The sequence below is a fragment of the Lutra lutra genome, chromosome 1 (genome assembly GCF_902655055.1).
Source record: "Lutra lutra chromosome 1, mLutLut1.2, whole genome shotgun sequence".
NCBI classification, from domain to species: Eukaryota; Metazoa; Chordata; class Mammalia; order Carnivora; family Mustelidae; genus Lutra; species Lutra lutra.
Genome location: NC_062278.1, coordinates 203150755 through 203171679, shown reverse-complemented (window position 1 = coordinate 203171679; position 20925 = coordinate 203150755). Strand labels below are relative to the sequence as shown.

The following is a 20925-nucleotide window of genomic DNA, read 5'->3' as shown; positions in this document are numbered from 1 at the left end:
ACACCCCAATATTTACAGCAGCAATGTCCACAATAGCCAAAATATGGAAAGAGCCCAGATGTCCATCGAGAGATGAGTGGATAAAGAAAATGTGGTGTGTGTGTGTGTGTGTATATGTATGTGTGTGTATATATATACACACACATACATGTATATACACACACATACATATACACACACACATACATACACACAACACATACATACACACATACATACACGTACATACCATGGAATCTTACCAAAAGAATGAAATTTTGCCTTTTGCTAGGATGTGGTTGGAACTAGAGGCTATTATGCTAAGTGAAATAAGTCAGTCAGAGAAAGACAAATACCGTATGATTTCTCTCATATGCAGATTTTATGAAACAAAGTAGAGGAATAGAGGGGAAGGGAGGAGAAAAATAAAATAAGATGAAAACAGATGAGACAAACCATAAGAGACTCCTAACTATAAGAAACTGAGGGTTGCTGGAAGGAAGGCGGGGGAATGGGCTAAATGAGTGATGGGAGTTAAGGAGGGCACTTGATGTAATGAGCACTGGGTGTTATATGCAAAGGATGAATCAATAAATTCTACCCCCCAAAATAATAAAACACTATGTTAACAAAATTGAATTTATTTTTTAAGTTTTTGTTCATTTATTTGACAGAGAGATAGAGCCAGAGAGCACAAGCAGGGGCGGGGGGCAGGCAGAGGGAAAGGAAGAAGCAGGCTCCCCACTGAGCAAGGAGCCTGACGCAGGACTCGATCCCAGGACCTCGGGACGATGACCTGAGCCGAAGGCAGACATATAACTGACTGAGCCACCCAGGTGCCCCAACTAAATTGAATTTAAATTTAAAAAAAATTTTTTAAAGATGAGCTCTTGCCATTTTTGACAACATGGGTGGACCTAGAGGGCATTATACTAAATGAAAAAGTCAGACTGAGAAAGTCCAATACTGTTTGATTTCACATGATAAAACTCTTACTGGAGTTTCCTATTTGAAGGGCCTATACTGTGCTGCACATTTGTGAGTAACCAAGGAAGGATCCTGTGAGTTTTCCTTTGTGCCTGAGTCGTCCATTTTAGGGTCAGAAGGTATGGACCCATACCTTCCTATGCAAAAGGGAAGGGGTGAGGCCAAGGCTATGGGGAGTCTTGATGTCATGTGGAATTTTCAAGAGATGACTCTAATCTCATTTCAGTTGTTTCATCGAAGTTTTTGCATTAGGATGAGGAATTTCTGGTCTCTGTTTCTAAACTATAATAAGTACTTGTGTGGTTGCAGCTCTCTTGGGATTGCCCTTTAGAGGGAAGATTCTGAAATGTCGGATATTAACAGAGGTGCAGTGTTGTTCCTCTATTCTCTCTTATATCCAAATACTGAAGCCCCTCGGGAAGGACTTTATATGTTTAGAAATTCAAACTTTTCTGCTAAGCTCTCCTTCCCCTTGACTACACAGGATTTCACAGTGGATCAAACTCACTACTCTCCTAAACTTTTCTTCCTTTCTTGGTCTGGCTGAAACAGCCACAAGCAAATATCCACACTGCCCTGAACTTAGCAGGATTTTCCTCTGCGGCTGGTATAATGATTATTGAGTGGATGGTACAAGCCAATGCAAGGCATGACAGTTTCTAAACAGCAGTCATTGTCAAGAGGAACTGTTATTTTCCCTCTCGGGAACTTGCCTTTGGAACTGTGTGTGTGTGTGTGTGTGTGTGTGTGCGCGCGCGTGTGTGTAAGGAACTAGAAGAGTAAAACTTGTCATGTGGGAGAGTGCTACTTCAGAGAATAAGCTATTTTCCACTTAAAATATTTGTTGAGATTCATTTTAGAGTTTCAACACTTCCCCCCAAGTGTGAATCTTCTATGGACCTTGACAGAAAACAAGCCTTGTCTAATTTAGTAAAACACAGGAAAGTGAGTTTGAAGTTTCCTTTCAAAGTCAGCATTTCAGTTGGAACATCAGACCAGATGTTAAAGAGCCTTGAAAGCCATATGCCTGTCCTTCTGTTGCAGGTGCAACAACGAGAGTGAGTGGTCCCAGATCCATGAGAACATCATCCGCAAGTCCAGCGCCAAGTATTCTGCCCCCAGCGCCAGCCACGGTAACATACTTCTCTGGCTAGAAACCTTGTGTTGCTCTTGCCGATGCTGATCATATAGACCTCAGTGAATTTGTGCTACCAGTTGCCGCATGTAAATTTCAGTTCCCCACAAACATTTGTTCTCCTCCCCAGTCACTTTCTACTATTTCTCCTTATGATAATTTGAGACTTTTCCTAATTACTTCCAACCAAAATATATTTTCTGTTGTTTCTAAAATGGATTCCATGTGCTTTGATAGGTAACTTGAGTTCCAGTTTAAAACCAGAGTGAACAAAATTGCTGTAGGGTTTGTCACATTGTGAAGTCTGTGTTTTCTTGAACAAAGAATACACAGCCCCGCCAAAAATAAAAGACAAATATTAATAATCACTTCTTCTATTCCTGTTCAGTGTTAGCATCACCAAGGAAGCCTGACACTAATGAGAATCAGTGATTAATCTGCCAAAATTGTTCAGGAACTGGAATAGTCAATTTTCAGTTCACAGCAGCTTTCATCTTAGTTCAACTTCTTTTCCTTTCCCCTCCTCCTTTTCTTTTAAAACTGTTTAATTTCTGTCTAAATCTTGGTGCAATTCCACACATTAGGAAGACTGTATTTTCTAAATTGAATATCAATTGCTTGATTAAATTAGAAGCACTATTTGAAAGCATCTGAGCTTTCATGTACACTTGAAGATGGCTTTCAAATTTACATAGAACCATGTTTCTAATGACAGTTTTAACCTCTCAATTATCTCATGATCTCTTTTACATAACGTTCTTTGTTTTTTAACTTCCATAGCCTTGTTGTAAATAGAAAGTGAGCTTAATTAACAGCGTAAAGCCACTGCAAGGTGTGGCAGTCTCCAAAGTTATTAAGAAGAATGAAGTTTTCACTACTAGGCATATACCCAAAAATGTACAAAAATACTGATTCTAAGAGGCACATGTACCCCCAGTGTTCATAGCAGCACAAGCAACAATAGCCAAATTATGCAAAGAGCCCAGATGTCTATCAGCTGATGAATGGATGAAGAAAACGTGGTCCGTATATACGATGGACTTTACTCAGCCATCAGAAAGGATGAGTACTTACCATTTACATCGACATGGATGGAATTGGAGCACATTGTGTCAAGTGAAATAAGTTACAGAAAGACAAATACCATATGATTTCACTCATATGTGGAATTTAAGAAACAAAACAGATGAACATAGGGGAAGGGAAGGAAAAATAAGATAAAAGGAATGAAAAATAAAATAAGAGGTAAACCATAAGAGACTCTTAGATATAGAGAACAACTGAGGGTTGGGGAAAGGACTAAATGGGTGATGGGCGTTAAAGAAGACACTTGTTGGGATTAGCACTGGGTGTTTTATGTGGGTAATGAATCATTGGATTATGATCCTGAAATCAGTGCTGCACGATATGTTAACTTAAATTTTTTTTTTAATTTTAATTTTTCTTTATCATGGTCAACAGATAGTCAATTAGGAGGGTCCTCAGAGCAGCTCCAGACCAGAAGCCGCAAAGTTTGAGACCTTCGGCTAGGAGTACTTAACTTCTCTAAAACTCTAGCATGGGGAGCCTCAGGGTCTCTTTCACTACTTTTAAGTGACTGTTTTTTCGTGGATGTGCCAGGATGCCAAGGAGATCCATGCAGTGTGGTTGAAGGGGAAGGGAGCCCATATTTCTCACCTATGAGGCTAAAGCAGGAAGCAAATAAAATCTTGTTTTTAATATATGAAGTTATTGGTAATTTGGAAGACTACCATTCACATCCATATTTATGGTGTTCTTTGCTTTATTTACTTAATTGATTCATAAAGAGCTGCCCTTGGCTATAAGTTATTGGGCCATGATATGATAAAAAATGGAGAACATTTTAAAAGAAAGATGGTAGTAGTAATACACTTTAAAACAACTGAAAGATTAGTTTCCACCATCACCTCCCAGGTTAAGATGTTGAATTGTGTCTCACATCCCAAAGCAGGGACAATGCCATCTTCAGTACCTGTGGTTTTTGTCCAGAACTCATAAACACTGGCCAAGGCCCCATAGATGTCAGAGAACCTCAGTTAGGATGGTCCAGTTAGAGGGGGGCTCTATGCACTTACGGAAAAGCCAGGTGGAGAAATAGGCTGCTTCCCTTTGAAGTGTGTGTCTGACGTCTTCTAGGCAAGTCTTGACTTGGAAGCTGGTTGAGATCTTGGAAGTTTTCTGTTTCAACTCCCTCATTAAATAAATGAGGGAACCGAAGCTCCATGAAGTGACTTCGTGGCTGAACCAGGAAGCCCAGGTTTCCATACTCCAGGCAACTGGCTTTTCACTCTGTTGCCAAGCTTCTGAGCAAGGGGTTTCCAGTGCAGGACTCTGGGGTCTTCATGTCAGAAAAGTTTATAGATTACTCAAAGAATAGCTCTGGTCTTTATTAGTCTCCTAATTAAAGATACCTCATTATAGAAAATTTACTTTGCTGTAAACTGTCACCTATCTTTGTTAAACATCATAGACATTTATTTCCTTGGCAATTCTAGTGAATCATTAATCACTAGTACTCTCCCTGCAAGTCAAATCATACAAAAATGTAGAAGGAATTGCTGCACTGGTTTTAAGTGCTGAGACTAAAGGTATCATTCAGTACTAACTCCTATAGGTTGGCCTCTTAGATATGTAGCCACAGACCTAACTTTTAGTAATTCTTGCAGCATGAAGGTTATTAAAAACAAATGAAGACAAATAAAACAGTTAACACAGTAGTTTTCCATGTATTTTTAAATGACTGTTGCACAGCGCTATTTACATATCTTGGGCTGGGGTTAATTTATATTATTAATTCTCATCCATCTCTTCCACAGGGATGGGAGTGGAGAGAGATTGGGGCCAGGTTGCTGACTCTCCAATATTCCCCACAAATTTCAATTTGTGCAATTACTTTTTTATGGGACGGTCTTTAATCTAAGATGAGATGGTCCTATTTCCACTAGAGCTGAAGCTTTGCAGTGCTCTGTGATCCATAGACCTGGTGTGTGCAAAGCAGAGGTGGAGGTGGTTTGTGCTGGTCTTACTGGGGAGGAACTCCTCTGGCTTTCAGTCATACTTGCCCTTGTAAAAAATGCACCTTCAGAGTGTGGAGGGGAGGGGCCACATAAAAATAAATTCAAAACGGATGAAAGACCTAAATGTAAGACAGGAAATCATCAAAATCCTAGAGGAGAACACAGGCAGCAACCTCTTTTACCTCAATTGCAGCAACTTCTAACTTAGATACATCTACGGAGGCAAGGGAAACAAAAGCAAAAATGAACTATCAGGACTTCATCAAGACGAAAAAAATCTTCTGCACAGGGAAGGAAACAGTCCACAAAACTGAAAGGCAACCTACAAAATGGGAGAAGATATTTGTAAATGACATATCCAACAAAGGGTTAGTATCCAGGATCTATAAAGAATTCATCAAAATCAACACCTAAAAAATAAAAATCCTGTTAAAAAATGAGCAGAAGACATGAAATTTTCCAAAGAAAATATCAAGATGGTCAGCAGACACACAAAAAGATACTCAACACCACTCATCATCAAGGAAATAAAAATCGAAATCACAATGAGATACCACCTCACACCTGTCAGAATGGCTAAAATTAACAACACAGGAAACGACGAATGTTGGCAAGGACGCAGAGGAAGGGGAACCATCTTACACTGTCGGTGGAAATGTAAACTGGTGCAACCACTCTGCAAAACAGTATGGAGCTTCCTCAGAAAGTTGAAAATAGAAGTACCGTATGACCCAGCAGTTACACTACTAGGTATTTACCCAGAGAATACAAAAATACTGATTTGAAGGGATACACGTCCCCCCGATGTTTATAGCAGCATTGTCAACAATAGCCAAATTATGGCAAGAGCCCAAATGTCCACGTGTGCGTGCACACAGACACACACACACACACACACAAACACACACACAGGAATATTACTCAGCCATCAAAAATAATGAAATCTTGCCATGTCCAGCTATGTGGTTGGAGCTAGAGAGTATTATGCTGAGCAAAGTAAGTCAGAGAAAGACAAATACTATATGATTTCATTCATATGTAGAATTTAGGAAACAAAATAGATGAACATAGGGAGAAAAAAGGGAGGGAAGCAAACCTTTTTTTTTTTTTTTTTCATTAAGTAGGCTCCTTGCTGGGCATGGGGCTTGAACTTACAGTCCTGAGATCAAGACCTGAGCTGAGATCAGGAGTTGGATGCTTACCCAACTAAGCCACCCAGGCACCCCCTAGAGACTCTTAATTGTAGGGGACAACCGAGGGTTGCTGGAGGGGAGGTGGGTAGAGATGGGCTACTTGGGTGATGGAATATTAAGGAGGACACTTGTTGTGTTGAGCACATATGTAAGTGATGAATCACTAAATTCTACCCCTAAAACAAGTATTACACTATACGTTAATTGGAATTTAAATGAAAATTTGAAACAATAACAAACAAAAAACAACCTTGAGCTTTCTTAAAATGTTTCCTTAGAATAAAATATACTTTCTGCATCAAAATTTTTCTCAAGAAAAGTGCTGAACTTTGCATATTTTCCTCCACCAAAAAATATATATATATATATGATTCTTTATGTGTTTTTTAGTACTACAGTACAGGGTGGAGATGTGGTTCTGAGTAAGAAAATGCTTTTGTTTTTGCAGGTCTTATCATTTCTCTGCAGCTTCTCCGTGGAGACATGGAACAGATTAGGAGAGAAAACCCCATGATATTTGGTAGGGGGTTGGCAATTACAAGAAAATTGGGATTTCCTGATGTCATCATGCCAGGTAGGCAGCACTTCTTGGGGCTGGGTTGGGAGAGGGGTTAGAAGGATGGAGTCTGGTGCTCCTCTCATGAGCAGATGGTGAACTGTGCTGGGGAGGAGCCCTGCAGCCATTAAAAGCCTCTGAATCCAAGTCAGCTTGCTAACTACAGCCTGTAGTCAGTGGCTCCTTTTTTGGCATCTGTTCTTTTCCAGAATCCCCCACATCATACTCACCCATGCAACATAACAATCCAGCAGATGGGCTTTGTTGTCTCCTGTAGAGCCTGGATGGTAGAAACCAACATGGAATTCTTCATGGGGATGCCTTATACCCTCTTCGGCTCAAAAGAACTTCCTTTGGGGGCGAAAAATACACCAAAATATATACCTTGTAGTATTGATGAATCCAATCCATGTAGGAAAAGCAGATCCATTTTAATGTATTGGAAAACAAGTCGGGCAAATGGTATGTTAGGCACTAGGGATAGTACTACCTAGCCAGGTTCACTGTTCTCATCTAATGCCCAGTGGAAAGCCAGAGCAGGAAGTGGGAATGCATCAACCATCAACTGTGGTTCTAGCTCAGTCCCAGGTTCATGTTTCTTAGTCAGGTCGATGCAGACAAAGCTAGGAAAGTAGATTGAAATAGGTCATCAGAGCCAAGGGGACTATAGGGAGTGAGGGAAGGATAGAGGCATGGCTCAAATAGAGGGCAGGTGGTCTGATAAGCAGAGGAGATGTGAACAAAGGAAAATCTGAACAGGCAAATAGCTGGTTTTCTGAATGGGTTACCTACCCTTTTCATTGAGTTTTAATGATCCAGTAAAAGCTTGTTTGCTTCTGTTTGAAAGAGCCAGGGCAGGCCAGACTGCACTGCTTGTGACCACTCTATATGTCACCTATTTGAAGTTCCTCATGGTGCTATAAATCCCCTTGTTGGAAATATTTGTCAGCATGTACCCAAGGTAGGAGTATGAGCTGAGCACAGAGAAGGCCCATGTGATAGCTTCCAGCTGCCTTTCAACTTGCCCCACTATGCCTGGACTTGTTTTCTCTTGCCTGCTTCCCCTCTGCATAGACACTGTGGATGCAGAGTAAGCTGCTGGGAACCGCCCTCATCTTCTGCTCACACACACACACACACACAGGTCTACTGGATGGGAAACCTGGGCCACTCAATCAATTCCATTTGTAATGGGATGGAAATCAATAGCATTTATAATGTTAGGGAGACTTCATGCTTCTGAAGAGCCCCCATCTGACTATTGTAGAGGGATATCCTTCATAGGACACTTCTTCCATCCTGTCCTGACACCATTCCTCAGCCCTGGTTGTCAGGACAAGAAGAGCCCAGGCATAGTCTTGGCTTCCTAGCAAAATGTCATGGAAGAAAGAAGAAGTGGTTATCAAAATTGATCTGGTGATTTTGTTTTTTAAGTTACATATCCAGGTTCATGAGGTGGAGTAACATATTTCTAAGAGATATACCTAAAGTCTTCCTTTCTTTTAAGAAGTTGTTTGCCTGCAATTTAGACATTTCTTTCCTCTTAGCCTTCACATCAGAGGATTAAAACCAGATACTGGTTTTACTCTTTACTGAACAGATACTAAAAAGGAACAAAGTTCAGTCAAAACAATTCTTAAGCAAAGCTTGATTTTAAGAGTTATGTTTTCTAACCCTCATTTATGGAAAGAAATCTTTTTGTGGAGCACCCCGCATCTCTTTGTGTCATAGGCACTCAGGTTCAGAAAGGACTTCTGGGTACGCTAGACGAGTCTGAGGAAATGAGCTGTATCAGGCACTGGTGAGACAAGCTAAGATTAAGTGAGTTTTCCCTCCCCTGGGCAGTGAAGGGATCATCAGATGCTTTGCAATCCTGAAAGGTCCAGGTGAGGCCTGTGAGTAAGCTGTTCTTTTCTGCCTTTGAGTACTAAGTGCTAGAGCTGAAAGTAAGGATTGGTTCACAGGCGGGATGCGGTCCTTTGTGCATCATCTGTCTCCTCTACCCATCCTCCCCTTGAGGAGAGATCTTTTTTGCAGATGGCCAGTCCCAGCGTCGTGAGCTAAAAACTGACTGACAGACATCTTAATGCACTCCAAGATATCATCGGAGTGAGTTTGCCATCCTCAGGCATGCTGATAGGGCTGGCCTGCAGCTTCTGGAGCAACAGGAAGCGTGTACAGGAATGTTTTACATTGCAGTCAGTCTATCCTGGGAAACCATAAGCTCCAAAGTCCCTTGGTGAGGCTGCCTGCAGCCGATCTACCCTTCACCTGTGGGAATGTTGGACCTGGGCCGCAGTGCTCCCTCAGCCCACATAGTGTTGGTGTGACCAAGTTACAAGAAGTTGTCACTTCTTGATACATGGACATAGTTAAGAGAAATGAACAAGGCAATGAATTATGTCAGTTACTGTGATCATTTCAACACTTAAGTTACAGAGTTCAGCCAGGCTCTAGTCACACCAGTATCCAACATACCATTTTTAAAAAGGTCTCTTCGATGGTCTCCATTGCTTTCCATGGGCAAACACCACGTGACTGCTGTGAACCAGAGATGTGCTACTCTGTGCCACAGCTGGATCCTCATGGCACAGCCATCCAGCTCTGCTCATGAGCCCTGGTAGTGAGCAAGAGGCAGGAGTGCTATTCCCGTTGCCCTGGGAGTTCCCTGAGAAGACTCATGAACCAGGAGATGACATTCTTGATTAGAGAAGAACAAATAGATATGGGAATTGAAGTCTGATTTTGAAACCGAGCACTCAAGGTGCTTTTATTGGTTGGTCACCATATTCCCATGGGTACTTCCTCCTTCTCTCCAAACTCATTTTAGTTCAGTTCAAAAGATAGTAACTCCTTTCCTAGATTTTTCTTTTCAAGAAAATGGGCAGGAAAGACTAGAGCAGGACAAATGTTCCAGGTGAACAAGTTGGAGTTAACATTGTTCGCAATAAAGTAGCCAAAAGAAAACTGCCAGCCCAAAGACTGTAAACTGAGAGGAATGATTAAAACCTTTTGTTCAATAAGAGGCCATGCCCTCCTGCAGACCATGCCTGAGCCAGCAGAGCCCTGCCACCACCTTCTACAGCTCTCTGTCATTCATAGCTTTCCTATAAAGCCTGTGCCCTGGAGTATAGAGTTCTGTCATGGCTCTGTGGGAATTACGTTTTAACTTATTGTCTAAGTCTTGAATTTTTAAGGGTTTTCATTTTCTGTGGAATATGGGCCAAGTTTCATATGAGTGACATGGTCTTCCATCTTGTCAGAAGAAACCCGCCCTTTGATTTAATGTGCTCTGGCTGAGGACTAGGTTTTTCCCAAAGCAGTAGTTCTCTGACTTGAGTCACCTCTGGGGCTTGGAGAAACAGACTGCTGGGTCCACCCCCAGGGGTTTCTGATACAGTAGGAATGGAGTGGGACCCAACAATTTGCATTCCTCACAAGCTCTGAGGTGATGGTAATGCTCCTAGTTTGGGGCCCCTTTCGAGAAGCATGTCCTAAGAGGGACTCTGCCTTAGGGAGGCTTTGTCCTTCCCTGACTCAGCCCTGGCACAAGGAGTGTTCCTCTCTGGGTTGCTCCGACTTGCTCTTAGAAGGCAGCTCTGCAGGCATGACATCCCTCTAGGGGACCCTCTGACTCTTACCCTTGTGCTCAGAAATACACTCTGTCCTCTGCTTTGACCCTTGATAAAAAGTGCATGCTTCATCACCGACCTGCAAGTGATGTTTTCTTTTGTTTTTTTTCTCTCTTTTCCTGTTTGTCTTAATTGTTCTTGTCTCTCTCTGTGCTGTCCCCTCATTCTCGCCCCTTTCTTTCTGGTGCAGAGATGAAGATAGTTGGGTGTAAGTTCCTGCTTTTGTGTGTGCCCTGTCTGCTTTTTGCCTGCTTTGTTTCCATCTTCATTTGTTTCATGGAATGTTGCAATACTGGGGTGGGGCTTCATGGACATTATTAATATTTCATCAGCCTCACCTTTTGGGGGTAACTGACAAGACATTGAAAAAAAAAAAGAAGAAGAAGAAAAAGCCACCACCAGCCCAGCCTAGAACACTGTGCATTACTTTAGGTGTTCATTAAGATCTGAGGAAACTAAACCTAAGAACTAGGTGCATAGCTACAGGGAAAGACTTTTAGGAGACACACCAGCTACTTCCACTGAAAAGAAAATGAGAGGTGCTTATCCCAGGCTACACAGAATCAGAAAGTTAGAAAGCTTGCCTTTTCAGCGCTGTTGGACACATCTCACAAAAAAGGCAAACACAGAGACATGACTTTTTTTTTTTTTCATTTTATTTTATTTCTTTTCAGTGTTGCGGAATTCATTGTTTATGCACCACACCCAGTGCTTCATGCAATACTATCCTCCTTAATACCCACCACCACCACCAGGTTTACCCATCCCCCCATCCCCCTCCCCTTCAAAACCCTCAGTTTGTTTCCTAGAATCCACAGTCTCTCATGATTTGTCTCCCCCTCCAATTTTTAAAAGAAAGCTCTCCTCAAAGGAAGTGATGAAAGTATTTACCACAAGTAGATTTGTAGGACTATGGTCAGTCTGAGTGTCAAATGAGGCTTTGGCAATATCTAAGGGATGGTTTAGGAATGATCACATCTGGTCCCACAACAGGCTGGAAGATCAGCACATCCTTGACCCAAGAAAGGAATAGCCATATATAATGATGTCATACTATGCCCATTCCTCTCTTCCTGGTAGATCAGAGAACATCACTGGCTTGTAACAGCAGAAACCAGTAGAAGTGTGACACTGAAGACATGGTTTAAAAGTAAAGAACTTGTTTAGAGTATCCAGGAGTACTCTAAAGAATATCTCTCCTGGATACTCTAGAGTAAAGTCCTCCCAAGAGTCCTTTTTGGTGGAAGAAGGTCTCTTCTTTAAAATAAGAACTACAACAAAACAAACTACTGGTTGTATGCCTGAAACTGCCTGAGTTGAATGGTTGTTAATGTCTCCAAATCTCCATGGAACTGTCCATGTCATACCATGTCCATGTCACTCCTATTCTGCCAGGAGAGACAATTGGTGCCATCCTGAGCAGGCCTCTGTGTCTGCTGAGAGAAGGTTAGCTCTAGTTTCACACGGTCTTAAGGGAAAGAAAACACTATCCTTCCTAATCCTATCTAGAAGTAGATAAGGTATAAATAACACAGTATTAAATACTAGTATCCTTGAACCCAAAGCCTCCTAGTATGTGGTGTGACTAATGTATACAGAAGGAACATGAATATAATAAAGAATCCAGACAAGTCTGAGTGCCCAAAGCTGTGTGGGCTGCCCTGGATCATTTCTCCTGGGATGGAACTCCACATAGGCTGGAACCATGTGGCCCCCAAATTCCTAGGAAGGCTGGCATGTCTGGCAGGAGATTCTCTTGCTAACAGATGCTCTGGTGCCTGAGCCAGACCGCAGAACTTCTGAAACCGGCCAAGTCTGCTCTCAGAAAAGAGGTGCAAATGCTCTATGAGTTGTGTTTCTCTGGTGTCATACTAGGATGCAAGACTTCAGAGGGTCGCACCTGGCCACTGTGGCAGGCAGTTCTCTGTCACTGTGGGCTGCAGCTCTGTCACAGTGCTCCCAGCCCCCTAAGATTTCTGGTAGCTGAAAAACAGTTTCCTTCTAAGACCTCTCACTTCCCGTAAAGACCCCAGAGTGTTTCAGGCCAATCCCTGAGGTAATAAGATGGTCTCAGGTACATTACCTTGCTCCTTCCCAGCAGTTGCTTATGTGGACTTACAAGAATCTAGATTTTTGATGTGTCATCGTGGTGTAGTGAAGCTGTTCTTGACACCTAACCACTCCAAGCCAGGTATCCAGAAACTCTAGTACCTGGGCCAAATCTAGCCAGCAGCTTATTTTTGTACCATCTTCCAGCAAAGAATAGTTTCTCACATTTTAAAAGGGTTGTAAAAACAAAGGACGTGTAACAGAGACCTATGTGAAACACTGAGCCTAAAATACGAACTATCTGGCTTCTTACAGATAGAGTTTGCTGACCTCTGCTTCCTCTTAAGTCCCTAGTCTCATGGCACACAGCTCTACCAACAGCTGGCCTGGGCTACTCGGGCAGACTGTGAAAAGGACAGAGACGATATATTTGGAGGTTGTCCTACAAGTTCAACCTCATTCATTACATCTTTCCACTGCAGAAACTCTGGTGCATATCAGCTGAGCGTTAAGCGCTCAGAGATATAAGGCATTGCTGATGCTGTGAGGTGCCCTGCTAACCTCAGGAAGCCGAGTTCATGTAACAAAGGGAGGCAGGGCCACCCTCAATAATACCCACTCCCACACCCCACAGAGAAACCTCTCCTTCCCAGAACCCTCTCAGCATTCATTTGTGCTGCCTACGAGCTGCCTAGCCCCAACACCCAGCCAGATTTCATCATCTTCCCAGCAAACCCCATGGTGTGGTCCCCTGACATTAAACCCTGGGAAGCATCAGAATCACCTATTGATTGTTTGTTTAATGTATGTACTCAAACCCTGCCCAAGAGCAACCACAATCTCACGGGGTAGGTGCTAGAAATCTGGTTTTAATAAGTTCCCCAGGTGATTAGAATATAGCCAGCCAAACAGTGGTCTGCAAACTAACCTCATAAACCATTGCTCAGGGCTTCTCTTTCCCATCCTTGTTGTAGTATGCCTATCCTCAAACCTCTCCTGGAGCAATTTCCTTGCAATTGGTCCTGAAGTTTACAGGAGCCTCCTGGAGACTGGTGGGCTTTGTGAAGATATAACATGTAACAGGGACAGCTGAAGAGCAAGGAACCTGGGAGGCTATCTGTAAAGCAGGCCTGGGTCATTAGATCCTGGGGGCCTTTCACATTGGCTGCTGCTTAGGTTTTCTCCTAGTTCCAGGAGAATTAGTAGAGAGCTCTATTTAAATGATCCCCCAGAGAGCTTTTGATAAGAGGGCCCCAGTAACATTAACTATCACAGTTCTTGAAATTGAGGCCGTAATTTGCAAAATTGCAACCCATAAAGCAGCCTAATATCCATTCTGCTGAGAATAGCCCTGGTCTTAGGCAAGTCTGTTCTCCAAATAAAGAGCAGTGAAAGATCTGATGAAATCAAGCTGCTTCACTCTGTAACTCAGAGGGCATGTTTACTTGTTTTGATAAATTTTCTCAGCAAGATATCACTGAAGGCATTCTGTTTATAGAAAATTTAAAAAGAATGAAAGCTGTAGGAATATCCAGCTCAGTTCTTCCATTTGAAATTGGCATTTTGATTTACAATGCCCTGGAGTTACAGCTCAGAAACCATGGGCTCACTTTATGAAATCATCACAGACCAAATTCTGTCATTATCAATCTACCAATTTTGTATGAGTATTCTATATCATATATTGCTAGGAAACGTTTAAATGTTTCATTTGAAGGACACATTTATTTAGGGCTAACTTTTGTATGGAGTCACAGAAATTTAAAATGTTTGTACAAGCTAGAATACTATTGCTGGTAGCCAGTATCTGCTTTTACATGTCATGTGGATTATCTTAAATGATTTCTAGAGAGCGCTGGTTTAAACCAGAGTAGTAGTTTAAAAAGTGCCTGTTCTCTAGATTAGACATTAAAATTCTCTATTCGCTTTATGCCAAATCAGCCTAGAAATTTAATAACTATTTAAATTCCATAGAAAAGCTAATGTGTAACTAAAAGACTTTTATCAAAAGAAGGCTCCAAAGTGTCTGTTTCTATTGTTAGAAACTCAAGGTGTAACCACCTCTCATTTATCCCGTTATGATAGCAATTATCTATAGGAAAGTTCCCATTTAATTTTGAATTTTACTTCAGGGGACTGATTTTATTCATCTCCTGCCCATAGTAGCAAATTTGTGGATTTGAGTTTCCCTTCTGCTCTCCTTTCCTACCCTACCTGCACCTCTGAGTGCTATTTTCATGATATGCCAGGAAGGCCCAAGCAGAGATGTCCAAAGGAGGCAGATTCAAGCCAGACTCATGAAAATTCCAAGTAGAGGCTCTCCTCACCCGGGAGAGAAGTCTGTGTGAACTGCAGGGCTAGACACCCCCTAGGCTGTCCTGCTTTGCCAGCAGTTAGTTACATTTATATGTGATTTTCAGAACGAATTTTCCTTTTCCTTCATGGTAGCCTCAGGGCTATTTGGGGAACAGGATGTTTTTCACACATTAGAGAAAGTTCTCTGGGCTGTCAGAGAATAAGTAATTGCTTCTTAGAGGCTGCTCTTCCCCCCACTTGAGTGGAAGTATTTTAAGAGCTTCATTATGCAACCAAATAGCCATGGCTGTGTTCCTGGTATAGTAAGACGACCTGAAGAATAGAAGGTCTGCTCGTGAAGACCTCAAAACCCAGGTATATGCCAGTCCTGGTCTACCATGTCTCATGCATAAGAGACACTAAGACACTTCCACAATCGGAGATGGCCTGTGCAGAAAAAGAGCCATCATCATGTATCTGACCAAACTAGAGAGCTTACTTGCCAACCAGAAACAATACCTGCTTATGTTATTGTGATTCCAAGAAAGGAACTTTCAGATGGGCCAGTTTTGCTAAGAACTGAGGTAGAAAGAATATTCTGAATTGGCTTGTTCTGCAAGTTAATCATTCCATCACCTCTCAGTTAAATTCTTCAGGCTGCTAACACGTCTTCACTTTGGTCTTACGTGTTTTCCTTTGCCACTTTCCTTCGAAGATTTTTTCCGAGACTAAGCTATTTTTTTCTGAAGGTCAAAAGCCCTTCTTTAGAATGTATGGATAAAACTGGTCATGTTACAAAATTAGAGCAGCCCAAATGAGCTCCCCTTATACATGAATAGACAACCCCACTCCCTTAAAAAAGGCAGATGTGGTCATTCCTTAGGTCATTTCAGCTTGCAGTTTGAGCTTCTTCAGCCCAGTCTCGAACAGCAGTTATTGGCAAAGTGGGCGGGAGTCAGAGCCCAGGGAAGGACAACAGATTGTCCCCTCAACCCCGTGCTTTAGCCCCTGTGATTCTGAAGAGTCATTTGTTCCCAGAGCACATGCCACACAAAGAAGAAAAAAATGACAGTCTTGTGACCTCCATCTGGCACTCCAGGAAGGGATGGGATTTGGAGCTAAGCCTCCAGAAGGAAAAAGTAGTGTATCCTCTATAAAGACTCAGAGGGTTAAGAGTTGAAAAAAGAAAACCTATATAAGAAAAAGGAAATTACCTTTTTTTTTTTTTTTGGAGGGAAAGGAGAAGGGATTAGTAGTTAAGGCATAGACCTGATAAAACTAAGTGTTATTCCTGTTGATTTTAAAATCTTTCCCCTTTGGAAGGCTCAGATTTCGGCTATTCTCCTGGAGGGTAGAGAGACTGAGTAGTCACCTATGATATGAGAGAAGATTCTCTGCCCCACATTTTCCCACCCTGGACGAGGTGTGGTGAACAGCTTTAGAATTCAGACTTAGAGAACACATGACTAACCAACCTAGTCTACCGCTGCACTGATATGGGTAGATGGCCACCATTATTAACCAAGCTTGCAATGCCCCGAGCACCCACCTGAACCCTGGAGGACCCAAATGCTAGCCTGGTCCTCCATACAAATGGGGCTGTGTGGCTTCTGTGGTCATGAAGACATGGCATTTCTTTCCCCATAGGCGATATCCGCAATGACCTGTACCTAACCTTGGAGAAGGGAGATTTCGAGAGAGGGGGAAAGAGTGTACAAAAGAATATTGAAGTGACCATGTATGTGCTTTACGCAGATGGAGAAATACTGAAGGTAAGATTTGCCAGTCAGTTTGGAATGGAGACTAATCCTGAAATAATTTTTGTGATTCTATGGACTTTATCCAGAGATCCATTCTCCTCAGGCAGACCTCCCTCAAATGGCTGCATGTACATTCTTCTCTGCCTTTTCTTTTCTTCAAGGAAACCCTGCAGTATGCTTTGATGATGACTTCCAGTGTCATACAGACTGTTTAGAAATGCTTCCTAGTGTCTGACCTCAATCCTTCCTGCTCCAATTTAGACCTATTCCCTCTAGTTCTGCCCTACATGTTACTTTTTCTGCCATTCTGTCTAGCATCAAGCTGCCTACTTTTGGTAACTGTTACTAGGTCCCACTCTTTTTGTTCTTTAAGCTAATAAACCTGCACTTGCTCTTTGGTCAAGGGTGGGACTTAGGCACTCACTTGCTGGTACCAAGTTATGTGACAAGGAACAGCAGAGTCAGGCTCTAAAAGATTATTTCCAGCCAATGCCAGTATAAAGAAGGAAGTACGTCTTCTGTCACTCCTCATTCAAAGTGAAGAACTGGAGTGCTGTTTTTCCGCCATCAGTATGTCAGTTTTCCCCAGTCATGTCATGATGAAGTCCCTGGCAAATAACAAGGCCTCATTTGCATAGCACTTGATAGAAGGCAAATCATTCTTTTACAGACCTTGCTCCTATATGTTGACAATAGCCTTGTGAGGAAGGCAGAACAGGAATGATCATCCACATTGTATGGAAGGAAGAAAGTAAAATTAGTCAAAACTATCTCCTAAAAGTTGGAAGGAAATAGAGGAGAATGTTTATTTGGTGGTAGAAACAGTGATTTGTATTACATTTTAAAAACCCACCTCAAGAAAATAAATTAACTTTAAGAAGAAGGAGGGTGGCACCTGGCTGGCTCAGTTGGAAGAACATGTGACTGTTGATCTCATGGTCTTGAGTTTGAGCTTCACATTGAGTGTAGAGATTTTACTAAAAAAATAAATAATTTTAAAAACCTACCCTAAGGACTAAGGCATGTCCATTGTTTGCATGGATAACACCAAGGTCAGCAGAGCTGTCAGCTACTGGCAGCACCCTTGTGCAGATAGGGAACTGCTCCTGATTGCATTACCTGCAACTTCCTGTCTTCCAGGAAGATGGGACTACAACTTCATGGCAATATTTGGAAATGGGGTCAAGGTAAATCTGGTTCTTCCTTATCTAGGACACTCAGCCAAGGGCAACCTTGGAAGGAAGGTTAGAAAGCAAGCTCTCTCCAGTTTATAAATTAATTAATTTTCTGATCAGCTGAAGTGTCACGTACAGTTGACTTCTCCTATGGAGATCACTCTTTCCTTTCTGAATGAGGATGAAGAGCTTATCTTGGTGATTCAGATACACTGTTCAACTTCCCTCCAGTTTATTGAGCAGTGTATGTGGTTCCTTCTGCCCCAAGGAAAAGAAGGAGCATTGTTGACTATGGATTCTTTATGCCATCTACACAGTTGTCTCCAAAAGTTTTAAGTCAAAAGAATTTTCTTATCTTATAGATTTGGCCTGGTGGGAAAATAGGACCCACACAAAGGAGAAAATATCCTAGTGCCGCAGAGAAGTCCAGGGGCTTCCTCCGGGAAGATGACACTTTATTATGCTTCTCTCTTTCAGGATTGCATAAGCTTGGGTTCAGGAGAGCCAAACAGGAGCTCCTACCACTCCTTTGTCCTCTACCACAGTAATAATCCTCGGTGGGGAGAGATTATCAAATTGCCCATCCCCATCGACCGGTTCCGAGGCTCCCACCTGCGCTTCGAGTTCAGACATTGTTCCAGTGAGTGAGAATTCTCTCCACATTCCTTGGAGGATATGAACATCCTATTGTCTCAGAAGTCTTTCCTCAGAAAGAGAACTCAGAGGGTTCTTGTTATTGGGGCAAGAAAAATGAGGAGTTCTGAATCAGTGGGTACTCAAGGATGGGATGTCATTAGAGGCTGTTCTTTAGACAGTGACTCAAACCATGAGGTCTGGAGCTGGCCCTTTCTAGGGTCTGACCCAGACACCGGATAATTACCAGTGTCATTCCCCTTTGGGTGTTTCCTTTCTGCATATTAAACTGCTTCTTAAAGAGCCTCTGGTTTATCAAGACCAGCATTCTAGTTTCTATTTGAGTCTAGGTAGCCCGTGTACCTTGGGATATAAATGGAAACATGGTCCAGTACATTTCTCATCATTCCTGCAGTCAGGTAACTACCTAATTAATGAAAGCAAGGGACAAAGAAGTAAAGAATGTAGGTGATAAGCACAATGGAATTTCTGCTAAAAAGCAAAGTGAGGGGCAAAAACAACTAACACTTAGCTCTGGTTGCAGCAAAGGACAAAGGGGAAAAGAAACTCTTTGGCTTTGCATTCTCACCCCTGATGCGGGATGATGGCACCACTCTCTCAGATGACATCCATGAGCTCTACGTGTACAAGGTATGGAGCCTGTCTCTCACCTAAACCTTCACACCCCTGAGACTGCTCTCACACATGGTTCTCAGTTAGGTGGTTTTCAGTGGGCAGGCCGAAGGATCCAGGGTAGTGCACTGGTGGCTGACAGCAGGATAGCTGTGGGTAGGCTTTTGTCTTCTACCTCTAGGAGCCTTCCTCTCGCAAGTGATGCCAGCAGGCCCTTTGCTTCCCAACTCCCACTTCACAAGTAATGGAGGTCTATTACCAACTCCTCTGTGCTGTTGTGGCTTGGCTAGTACGTTCAGACACCTGCCATTTGAGATCATGGTTCTGTCAGCTGTCACAGTGCCGCTGCCCCCCAGAGTTGTCTGCACACCAGGTGGAGGCCACCTGCCCCAACATGTTCTCTTTAAAAGGCACGTGAGCCATGCTGGGGAGTTTCCAGTTGGAAAGCAGTCTTCTAAGAGAACCTGAGGTCTAAGATCTAGCCTCAGGAAGATGAGAGCAAACATCAACATCAAAAAATCTCCTACGGCCTGCTTTTTACACATGGCGTGATTCGGGAAACATTCTGTATTCTCTACCTTTGCCTACAGTGCGATGAGAATAGCACGTTTAACAACCATGCTCTGTACCTGGGCTTGCCCTGCTGCAAAGAGGACTACAATGGCTGTCCCAACATCCCCTCCAGCCTCATCTTCCAGCGCAGCACCAAAGAGTCTTTCTTCATCTCCACACAGCTCTCCTCCACCAAACTCACCCAGAATGGTAGGCAAGAGAGTCTCCAGGGGGCTGCCCTCCCTGTCCTCAGTGGCTGGTTTCATGTTGCTGATGCATGCTAAGGGAGAAAGGAATTAGTTGCTTTTTCATGCCACAATGAGGGCATTCTTTTCACCTGAAATTGGAGGAACCACTTGGCAATAGCAGCCTGTAAGGTTTGCCATGGTTTCAGCAGCTCCAGAGTACGCCTCCGGTTTTCACAGATGTGTCTTATGGTCTTGTGGGCACTAAAAAGGCTGTTGTAATGCTTGTGGCTATTTCTCCTCCTCCAGTTTCCACTGGGCAGGGAGGGCCTGGGCTTTGCTTATCCTTGGCATAGCCAGTGTTCACCATCTTTTGCACTTGCTTTTCTAGTGGACCTCCTGGCTCTCCTGAAATGGAAGGCTTTTCCAGACCGGATCATGGACATCCTAGGGCGGCTGCGGCATGTCAGTGGGGAAGAAATTGTTAAGGTATGGCTTCCGGAAATTCATACATGCTGCCTGACCAAGAATCTGGGCAGAAGTCCTTACATCTCCTTGATTTCTACTGGTATCCCACTAAGACCATGTCTTGAAATACAACTAGATGAGTAGAAATAAAGTTGTTCTTCTTTTCTTTTCTTTTTTTTTTTTTTGTTAGCTTCTTTTTTTTTCCTTAGAATTTTATTTATTTGACAGAGAGAGACACACAGTGAGAGAGGGAACACAAGCAGTGGGAGTAGGAGAGGAAGAAGCAGGCTTCCCACTGATCTCAAGGCCCCAGGATCATGACCTGAGCCGAAGGCAGACACTTAACTACTGAGCCACCCAGGCACCCCTGTTAGCTTCTCCTTTTAAAGGAGGTATCACATCTGGCTTCTTACCTTTTAGAAACTATATTTAAGTCATAAACCCTATTTTCTGATTGTTTTTCTTCCTAGGAAAAACAACAATAATGAGAGGGCAGTGGTCAAGGCATCTGTCTCAGAAACACACCCAGTGCTTTGTGCTGCCTCCTCTCCCTTCCTTAGATCTCTTTCTCATTTTCCTTATTTGTAACCCTTTAACCACAAATCTAGCCTGAGGCTTTTCTGGCTCTACTGGCTTGATTATCTAGAAGAATTCT

At 42.7% G+C, this 20925-nt stretch overlaps 1 protein-coding gene across 4 annotated transcripts in view; it reads left to right on the top strand.

The window, feature by feature from the left end:
• The window catches only part of DOCK3 (dedicator of cytokinesis 3), a 564947-nt gene that overhangs the window by 455095 nt on the left and 88927 nt on the right, over positions 1-20925 (top strand). For all 4 annotated transcript variants that reach the window (XM_047693084.1, XM_047693058.1, XM_047693067.1 and 1 more), the window contains 7 exons: positions 2011-2099; positions 6781-6906; positions 16512-16636; positions 18277-18439; positions 18977-19083; positions 19656-19827; positions 20194-20291. In XM_047693084.1, the coding sequence (XP_047549040.1) occupies positions 2011-2099; positions 6781-6906; positions 16512-16636; positions 18277-18439; positions 18977-19083; positions 19656-19827; positions 20194-20291 (880 nt within the window). The remainder of the gene's footprint in view (positions 1-2010; positions 2100-6780; positions 6907-16511; positions 16637-18276; positions 18440-18976; positions 19084-19655; positions 19828-20193; positions 20292-20925) is intronic.